Here is an 11037-nt window from a genome sequence, read left to right on the forward strand (position 1 = left end):
CTGTCACAATGCACCACATAATTTTTCTGTTTCAGCCCCAATTCTTGTAAGAATTCTTTCATCCATAACATTTCTTTGCATACCTCTGTAGCAGCAATATATTCTGCTTCTGTGGTGGAGAGAGCAATACACCTTTGTAACCTGGATTGCCATGACACAGCTCCCCCTGCAAAAGTAAGTACATAACCTGAAGTAGACTTTCTCGTATCTATATCTCTTGCCATATCTGCATCTGTGTAACCTGTTAACACAGGTGGTCCACCTCCAAAGCTTAAACAAACCTTAGAGCTCCCTTTGAGATATCTAAAAATCCACTTCACTACTGCCCAGTGCTCTTTGCCTGGATTTGCAAGAAATCTGCTAGTAACACCCACTGCATATGCGATGTCCGACCTCGTACATACCATTGCATATATTAAACTTCCAACTGCTGAAGCATAAGGAACCTTTTGCATTTTCTCCTTCTCCTCATCACTTGATGGACTCTGTTCTGAGCACAACTTGAAGTGACCTGCAAGAGGAGAACCAACTGGCTTAGCATTGCTCATACTGAATCTTTCCAATACCTTCTCGATGTATTTCTCCTGTGACAACCAAATCTTCTTGTTTTTCCTGTCACGAGAAATCTGCATGCCTAGTATTTGCTTTGCTGGCCCCATGTCCTTCATTGCAAAAGACTCACTCAGTTCCTTCTTCAACCTGTCAATTTTAGACATATCTTTCCCAAGAATAAGCATGTCATCAACATAAAGTAAAAGAATAATAAAATCCTCACCAAACCATTTGATGTACATACAATGATCTGAAGCCGTTCTTTTGTATCCATTTTCTGTCATAAATGAATCAAACTTTCTGTACCACTGTCTTGGAGCTTGCTTTAGCCCATACAAGCTCTTCTTCAACTTGCAGACAAAATTATCTTTACCTTTGACTTTGAAGCCTTCTGGTTGCTCCATATAAATTTCCTCCTCCAAATCACCATGAAGGAAAGCTGTCTTCACATCTAACTGCTCAACCTCCAAGTCCTGGCTAGCAGCAATACCAAGAGCAACACGAATAGAAGACATTTTAACAACAGGAGAAAATATCTCTTCAAAGTCAATACCTTTCTTTTGACCAAAGCCTTTCACAACCAATCTAGCTTTGTACTTTGGTTGAGAACAATATTCTTGAGTCTTCAACCTAAAAACCCACTTATTCTTCAAGGCCTTCATTCCATTTGGTAGCAGCATCAAATCATAAGTGTGGTTCTTCTGAAGAGCATCCATGTCTTCCTGCATAGCAACTAACCACTTCTCTTTCTGCTCACTCTCAACTGCTTCCTGGTAACTGTCTGGTTCACCTGCATCAGTAAGCATCACATACTCATCTGTAGAGTATCTTCTGGAAGGTTGACGTTGTCTAGAAGTTCTTCTCAACTGAGGTTCTGCGGGAATTTGCTCTCCTACTTCTTCTTGCTCAACATGTCCTGCAGGTAAATCAACATCAGGCTCTACACTATTTTCCTGCACATCTCCCCCATCACCCTGATATACTGGAGGAATAACTGGGTCACAATCTGCTAATCCTTCTACAGAAGTCTTGGCTGGTGCCTTCTTCTTCAAATCCTCAAAGGTTTGATCCTCAAAGAAGACCACATCTCTGCTCCTGAACACCTTCTGCTTTTCTGGATCCCAAAGCCTGTAACCAAACTGATCATGTGAGTAACCAAGAAAAATACATTCTTTAGACTTACCATCCAGCTTGGACCTCTCATTATCTGGAACATGTGCAAATGCACGACAACCAAATACTCTCAAATGCCTGTAGGAAACATCTTTCTCTGACCATACATGCTTTGCAACATCACCATCTAGGGCTGTACATGGTGATAAGTTGATCACATCAACTGCAGTCCTCAAAGCCTCATCCCAAAACCTTTTGGGTAGCTTGGCTCGTGAAAGTATACATCTGATCTTTTCCATGATGGTACGGTTCATCCTCTCTGCAATTGCATTATGCTGAGGTGTACCAGGAACTGTCATCTCATGTTGGATCCCATGTGACCTGCAATAGTCATTAAACAATCCCGTATACTCACCACCATTATCTGATCTTATGCATTTCAATTTCCTTTCTGTCTCCCTTTCAACCCTAGCATGAAACTTTTTGAAGACATTAATAACCTGATCTTTGGTCTTCAAAGCATAAGCCCAAACTTTCCTGGAAAAATCATCTATAAAAGTGACAAAATAAAGTGCACCACTTATACCAAGAACATCAACAGATCCACCAGGAGTTTTTGTCCTCAAAGGACCACATACATCTGTATAAACACGGTCTAAGGCATGCATTTTTCTAGACAAAACAGCACTAGCAAATGAAACTCTATGTTGTTTACCAGCCAAACAATCAATACAAGGGTTCAGATGTATACCTCTGAGATCTGGTAATACCTCTCTCTTGGAAAGAGCTTGCAGCCCCTTCTCGCTCATGTGTCCCAATCGCCTATGCCACAACTCCATACTGAAGTCTTTCTCTGTAGCATTTAACTGCTCACCATAAGCTTTAGCCTGCAACCTGTACAAAATATGACATTTCTTTCCACTAGCTATAACAAGAGAACCCTTACCGAGCTTCCATTGCCCTCTGTGAAATCTGCTTTCATACTCTTTATCATCTAGTCTTCCAACTGAAATTAAATTCAGCCTCAAGTCAACCACATGCCTCACATCCTTAAGCACCAACTTGCAGCCAAGGTTGGTCTTTAAATGGATATCACCCATGCCAATGATGTCTGCTGTGCCATAGTTGCCCATCTTGACAACACCAAAGTTTCCAGACCTGTATGTAGCAAAAAACTCTCTCCGAGGTGTAGCATGATAAGAAGCACCTGTGTCAATCACCAACTCAAGATCCTGACATACACAAGAAAAAATATCATCAGAAGGAGACAAAATCAAATAATCACCACCCTGCACTGTAGCTGTAGTATTATCCTTTGACTCTGTAGACTCCACTTCTTTTCCTTTTTTCTTGTTCTTCTTAGGTTGCTTACATTGGTTCTTGTAATGTCCTTTCTCACCACAGTTATAGCAAACAATATCTTTTCTTGATCTTGACTTGCTCCTACCCATACGTGAACTACTTCTAGACTTTGACCTTCCTCTATTCTCTGAGATAAGTGCCTGTGAATCATTCTGAGATGTTGCTGAACTCTTTCTTCTCAACTCCTCATTCAACAAACTGCTTGTTACTTGACTCATAGTGACAATACCACCTGGTGCAGAATTACTAAGGGAAACCACCAGTGTCTCCCAACTTTCTGGTAATGAACTGAGAAGTAACAATGCCTGCAACTCATCATCAAGAGACATTTTCATAGAGGATAACTGGTTAGTAATACTCTGCATTTCATTCAAATGCTCAGCAATAGAAGCACCCTCTCTATATTTTAGGTTCACAAGTTTTCTGATCAAAAAAGCTTTGTTGCCAGCTGTTTTTCTTTCATAGAGACTTTCCAATTTTTTCCAAAGAGAATATGCAGAAATTTCAGTAGAAACATGGTGAAAGACACTATCATCAAGCCACTGTCTAATAACCCAATTGTTTTTCGATCTAACCTCTTCCACTCATCATCTGTCATAGTTGTAGGTTTTGCACTATCCCCTTGCAAAGGTCCATACAAATCTTTGCAATACAAGAGATCTTCCATTCTTGGTTTCCATATCATCCAATTATTTCCATTCAAACTAATCATACGAGAAATATTACTGGCCTCCATGTTCAAATACAAAAAAATTTAAATCACCAAAACCCCGCTCTGATACCAGTTGATGGGGATATAAACAGGAATAACCTTTGTATAGGAACAAATACTAGAAGACAAAAATACGCAGCGGAATAAAATGGAAACACAATCAAACAGAACACCAAGATATACATGGAAAACCCCTTCAATGTGAAGGGTAAAAACCACGGGGCAAACTAGAGATAATCCACTATGAGAATAATGAATGTACAAATCTCAATCTCTTGCCCAAAACCTTAGCAACAACCACAAGAGAATAACTGGGATACAAGGATCACGTTACTGCCCACAATATCTAAAACTCCCAAGTAATCACAGCAAGAGCCTACTGTAGATTTGATCTAACCTGAGATGAGAACACTGCTAGATGATTGAGAACAGTCTCTCTGCGTTGTCCTTGTCTTCTTCCCTTTCTTTCTCTTCCTTTTCTACCTTGTTCTCCTTCTTCTCTTTGGAATCTCGTGGCTCCAAAGATCTGCCTCGTTGCTGCATTTTTATAGCTTTAATCTGCCTCTAAAACGTAGCCACCACACCCCCTAATCTTAATTAAGGTTAGGTTAAGAGGGGGTGTGGGCTGTGGGCTGTGGGCTGTGGGCTGATAAAGCCCACATGGGTTGAATATGGGCCATCAGCCCAACATGAGGTGCGTCTCTTTGTCTGTCGAACATGCTCCTTCTGCTCATGATACATCTGAGAGTACTAATTAGTAGACAAAGTGGAGTCAAAAGCTCTACAAATGTGCGACTCAAAAGGGACCATATACCAATTCCCAAAAGGACACATTGCTCGCGTGTCTGCAAGTGTTAATATTAGAAACCGAAACACGCACATGGTCTGACTCCGGCGACCGGTGGCCGCGGTATGCAAGGGAAGAAGAAGAAGAGGTGACTTAATGGACAAGAAGTGTGAATGGAGAACATTGACATGTGTAATGGTTTAGAGAACATCTCATTGACTCGATTTCTGTGGTCACTTAATTACCATTTGCTCCAAAACATCACGAGAACAAGACTTCTGACCTCAACACCCCGAGTTTTCCATCATCACCGCTCCGTCGCAGGCACAAATCGCAAGAATCGGTCGAGGCTGTGGCTGGGCTCGTACCGAACCCCGGAGCAGGCGGCGAGGGCCTTCGATGCCGCTGTCTACTGCTTGCGTGGGACCGGGGCGAGATGCAACTTCCCCGGCCAGCTTCCCGACATAACGCCCACCCATAAGCTGAGCCCGGAGGAGATACGGGCGGCGGCCATGCGCTTCGCACGTGATGTACCGACGCGGCCTGGGGAGGCGCAGGAAGGTGGCATGGAGACGTCGACGGAGACGGCAGTTCCGAACAAGGGGAACTCGGCGACCGTGACGGGGTTGCTGTCTGCAGATAAGCCAATCCCGGCGGAGAAACGGATCGGGGCCGTGCAGTTAGCCAATGAGGGTGAGAAGACGGCGGAGGAGGTGGATCAAGGGGAGGGGAGCTCGGGGACGATGGTGAAGCCACCGGAGGCTTCCAAGGAATTGCCATGGCCGTGGAATGCGGAGGACGAGGATACTTGGCCTGCCTTTTCTTATGATGATGACATTTATGAATCATCACCTCTTTGGAACTTCCGGAGCGCCGATTAATTATATAGATAGGAAAAAAAAACTCAACACGCCATATTCTAATTGTTGTATGTGATCCTGTTTTTGTACCTTTATGTAGTTGCCGAGGTATCAGTATAATTTGGCCCGTGTAAGATCTGATTATTAAGCTATTACATGTTAATCCATAATCTAGTTGAGGAGGTGTCGGCCTCGTTCTCCCAAGGTATCGTTGTCTATAAAGACCGAAGATCACTACTTTAACTATCCATCGGGTGCATCGGAATCGGAAGGGAGATTCCCGACTTGACCCCTCTAGATGTTTAAGTTAGCAATAGTTAGCGATGGGAGAGTTAGAGTATGTGTGTGTGTGAGGCCCAACCCCAACGCTGCTATTTCTGGAGGTGACTTTTATACATGTTCCTGCGTGTGGTCGTACATAGTAGCTTTAATGATTTGTGGTCATCATCGTATGTGGGCATTTAATGTGTGTTGACATCGTAGGTGGCCAGCCCATGCATTGAGTGTAGACGTTGTCTGATATGTTCGATTTAGTCTTGTTTCACATTGCTTCCCACCCCTATATGGCTCGGTACATGATCACGTCACCTCTTATAACCTCGAGTAGAGTAGGTCTAGAGAGATGACGTCAAAAGATTGGCTAGCATATGGTGATGAGTTGACTCAGCACGACACATTGACTTAGGAACATCACGTTGAATCTATCACAACAACTGATGTGACGCATAGGATGGATACGAAAATATGCTATATCACATCTCACGTCATATTCCTCACTTAAGTCCTAGTAGTAATAAAAGAAAAAAAACCCTATGATCAAAATTAATCATCTTGTTGCATCAAGAAGCACTTGATCATCATCATCTATCCTGATGCATCAACCAACGAGTGGTTTAATGTCATCATCCTATGAGTAATGGTGTGGATGTTATAAAACGTACAACTCAGAAAGGAAAGTACAATCCCCTGTGTACAATGTACAACTCAGAAATTATGATGTGGGGATGTTATAAAACGTGGTTTACGGTCGTATCAGTGCCATATTTCTGGTTATCCAAATCGAAAACGACGTGAAATGTGGCCCCCAGAAGAAGGTATGAACAACTTTGCGCTGGTCAACAATTATATGTATCCATTTATACTTCACGTAGCCATCCGCGTGTACGATGTGAACACCGACCTGACGTCAGATAGCTCACGACGTCTATTTCTTCCCGGCGTGCATGACGTGATCAATGAGCCAACAGCACTACTTCCCGCACGTGAAAAGGTCCGATGGATTGAAGCTATTCAACGACCAACTGTCGCTGTTCTACTCGTCACTCGCATTCCAGACTCAAAGATAGGTAGGGGGACGCACCGCCCTCGGATTGGTGGTACTCTCTCGTTCGATGACACCGCGTGGTAGGATCCCAGCCAACCGTACGCCAGCTGACCGTTCGTTAATGTTACCGGTCGCCACATCACATCGCCAAGTCAAATTACGCTTTGAAGGCGACCATCGTCGCAGTTCAACCGGTCCCGCCTGCTACTTCTGGTGGAGCCGCGGAAGATCGACGTTAAACGCCACACGCCAGCACGGGTATGAAGCGGGTGTCGGTGTGTGGGTTCCTGTAGGTTACCGTCCACAGTATCTTCTGTGTCATTCGACCGCGTATTCACCATCTGCCACCTGTCCACGCGGCACTGTTCGTTTATCTGCCCCCTTATAAATATGCCCGTCATCTGATCCGTGCATCGCCCCGAATCTGTGGTGCCACTCGCTGCAGCGATCCGATAGGGAGAGAGAGAGAGAGAGAGAGAGAGAGAGAGAGAGAGATCTCCGACGTGACGGGAGGCGATGAAGAACACGGCCACCGGGGAGCAACATCCGTCGACGCGACGGTACAGGGGCGTGCGGCTGAGGAAGTGGGGCTCGTGGGTGGCGGAGGTGCGGTTCCCCAACAGCCGGGAGAGGCTGTGGCTTGGCTCCTACCCGACTCCTGAGCAGGCGGCGAGGGCCTTCGATGCTGCCGTGTACTGCCTCCGCGGGCCAGGCGCTGCGCTCAACTTCCCCGACCAACCGCCCCACATACCCTCGGCCAGTACGCTGAACCGGGAGGAGATACGGGCCGCAGCCGTACGGTTCGCTCATGACGTGCCTAGGCGGGCTGAGGAGGCACAAGGCGGTGGTGGAGAGGCATCGACTGGCGTGGTGTCTCCAGGGGAGGCGAACTCGCGAGCAATGGCGGAGTCGATGGAGGTCTTCCCGGCGTTTTACTTCCCAGGAGTATCGGGGTGGTGGAATGAGGAGGAAGAGGATGTTTGGGCTGCTGCCGCTACTGCTTCTATCGATGACATTTATAGATCATCACCTCTCTGGAACTTTTGAAGCCCATTCTTCAGACGGAAACGTCGATATATTTATAGTGTGTGTGCATCTAAACAATTTTGGAGCTTGAGAACCAATGTTTTGCGAACATACTCGTAGATTTCAGAAGAGATGTAGCAGTGTCTCTTTGTCTGTCGAACATGCTCCTTCTGCTCATGATACATCTGAGAGTACTAATTAGTAGACAAAGTGGGGTCAAAAGCTCTACAATTGTGCGACTCAAAAGGGACCATATACCAATTCCCAAAAGGACACATTGCTCGCGTCTGCAAGTGTTAATATTAGAAACCGAAACACGCACATGGTCTGACTCCGGCGACAGGTGGCCGCGGTATGCAGGGGAAGAAGAAGAAGAGGTGACTTAATGGACAAGAAGTGTGAATGGAGAACATTGACATATGTAACGGTTTAGAGAACATCTCGTTGACTCGATTTCTGTGGTCACTTAATTACCATTTGCTCCAAAACATCACGAGAACAAGACTTCTGACCTCGACACCCCGAGCTTTCCATCATCGCCGCTCCGTCGCAGGCACAAATCGCAAGAATCGGTCGACGATTCAGGAACGCTAATTCCTGACGCGAGGGAGGCTGCCACACCTCACGGCTGCGGAGCTTCTGCAGGGGGTTGGACGGCATCGCAACCCCGCTTCCTGGACGTCATAGGGAGGCGGAATCGCCCGCTCTTCGCGCTCCTCCTTTGAGAGGAGCAGGCGAGGGAGAATCGAAGGAGGAGATGACGAAGGAACTGAGGAAACAGATGAAGTGAGAGCGAGAGAGAACTCAGAAGACAGGAGTGATGTGGGGACAGAAATCGTCGGTCATGTTCTCTACCTCAGAGCATGCCACATCACCACAAGGATTAATTGTGGGAGTTTTCACGTACCTATCTCTGAAAATAGCATATTTACTCTGCAAAGAACAATGTAGGATACATATCCTTTCAAATGTCAATGATTCTATATGTATTCCTTCCATTTAACTCTGATTTGAAGACATCAGATTAATCAATATTAATGATGATTGTGTGTTACTATTTTTCGTGGAAATTGTGTTTATAAGGTAGAAAACATGGAGTTTGTACAAGCCTAAAAAATGAAAGTTTGTACAAGCTAGGATGATGCTGAACGACACAGACCTTGAGGAAGAGAATCATGAGAAGAGAAAAAAGAAAGATGGGTAAGCATAGTAATCATAATTATATTAATATGTTATATAAAAAATTTAATATCAAAAATTTAAATTTTTATCTGATCTGCAAGTGCATCTTCATCGGATCTGAAAACTATAATGATGAGCGATAGATTAGGAACTAAGGGAGATTGTGACTGGATCTGTGATCTTAATAACTAATATTTCGTCTGTAGAAGATCTTATCTTTTTATAGATGAGTCTAGGATGATATTTAGGAGAATCTCATATCTTCTAGGGAATCCTTTTATAATTGAATTTTCTTTCTATTGACCAATAATCGTTATCAGAATTCAAGCATATGTATAATATATTTGAGTCACGTAATCTGACATTCTCACCCATTAATTGGTAAGATATAAAAGAAATTTATAAATCAAAATAAAAAGTTATATAAAAGTAAATTTATTTAGTTAGATTTTAAAATTTGTAAAAAATATTTTATGTATGCCATCAACATAGTGCAATCGTGAAGTCACATGACAGCCCATCGCTGACCATCGATGACATCGCGATTGTCGCTTACAGAACCATCGTAACCACCACACCCCTTTCTGTCGTGGCACTCTTTCTCGATGCTCTAGCGATCACCGCATAGCCGTTGAGAATCATGACTTTCGATGTTTGGTAGACACCAACCGTGACTAGCAAATGTTGTCATAATGACATTGTTGTAGCCATTGTATGCTACAACACTATTGCAATTGCCTGCAACTAAGGCATTGTTGCACATTGTTGCACTAAGCACTACTACAATCAAAATATAATCATGATCAAATCCGATCAAAATATTTGATTGAAATAAATTAAATTAGTCATTTTATAATTCAAAATATAAGTGTAAAATTTTTATTTTTGAAGGGTAAAACTATATTTTTGGGATATATAATAAAAATATCTAATTTTTGAAAGGTATAATTAAAAAATAAATTAAAAATATACATATTGAAATTATCTAGTTCTTGAGGGAGAAAAATTATTTTTTTAGTTAATAAAAAAAAAATCTAATCTTGATTGCCCTCGTAGTCGTTGTTGCATTCCATTACTACCACACACATGGGTCTCGAGGTGGCCTGTTGCTTGTGCGTTACTGGCTATTACTGTGGTGAATGACGATTCTCACACTACCAATCATGCGACTACAATGACATCTCAACCATCATTTGGCCACACATGTTACCTCTATCAACCGTGAGCCATACAACACAACTTGTTGTCGACCCCGGTGATGCTGCAATCATCGCTTGGAACAACACCATAACCATCACACCCCATTTCATCGTGACATCCTTTCGCGACACCCGAGTGATCACTGCACAACTGCTAGGAATCATGACCTGACGTGCCTTTAGCCTTATCTATGGATAATATGTTTTATCTTAATTTTCTCATCATATCTAATACTAGGTCAACTATTATATCATTTTTTGTCATGACATTGTATGACGGAATAATTGACTTATTAACTAACTTAGTGAACCTAAGATCATATGATATAAAATATTGAATACATCCATCCGATCCTTGTAAGTGAATCTAAATCTTTACCTATATTGAATGTGAGATTAAATCAAAGTATTTTAATTTCTTTCTATATTACCAATTACCTTCTTATGCTAAAGTGATCAAGGTCAATGTTAATATCAACATAGCAAAATTAATAAATATACAAGCATTGATGTGATCAAGGTTCATGCTATGATGGAGACACAAATCTTGAGGCACGAGTGATCTTTGATTGAATAGTGATGAATTCATTGAACATGAACAATACAAAGAAAAATGTCTTCAAACTTTCAAGTAACAATATACAAAGAGCTATGAAATGATAAATATACAAAGAGCTAGAAAATTTTTTTTTATTAAAAATAAAAAAAATATATATATACAAAGAGAAATCTCAAACTCTGAAGTGATAATTGAGCTAGAAAATAAAAAGATTGTTTCTATGAATGCAAACAAAATTTCCCACATAGGAAATCACATCACAAGGTAATGCAATTTGGTGCTTTTCCAAGTCTTTCACTCTCACAATGTTTCCACAAGAAGAGTCATACCAAACAACACCTCACCCTACTTTGGGTGACAA

The 11037-nt window shown here is 42.6% G+C and overlaps 2 protein-coding genes across 2 annotated transcripts; both read left to right on the forward strand.

Moving 5' to 3' along the window:
• Positions 1–4699: 4699 nt before the first annotated feature.
• LOC135631553 (ethylene-responsive transcription factor ERF010-like) lies at positions 4700–5407 on the forward strand. Its single transcript, XM_065139286.1, has one exon. It carries the CDS (start codon positions 4700–4702, stop codon positions 5405–5407), a length of 708 nt encoding a protein of 235 aa, XP_064995358.1.
• Positions 5408–7140: 1733 nt separating this feature from the next.
• On the forward strand, positions 7141–7847 carry LOC135631152 (ethylene-responsive transcription factor ERF017-like). The gene has a single exon (XM_065138597.1). The coding sequence runs from the start codon at positions 7227–7229 to the stop codon at positions 7755–7757; it is 531 nt and encodes a 176-aa protein (XP_064994669.1). The 5' UTR covers positions 7141–7226; the 3' UTR covers positions 7758–7847.
• Positions 7848–11037: the final 3190 nt, after the last annotated feature.

Source organism: Musa acuminata, chromosome BXJ3-2 (genome assembly GCF_036884655.1).
Source record: "Musa acuminata AAA Group cultivar baxijiao chromosome BXJ3-2, Cavendish_Baxijiao_AAA, whole genome shotgun sequence".
Taxonomy (NCBI): domain Eukaryota; kingdom Viridiplantae; phylum Streptophyta; class Magnoliopsida; order Zingiberales; family Musaceae; genus Musa; species Musa acuminata.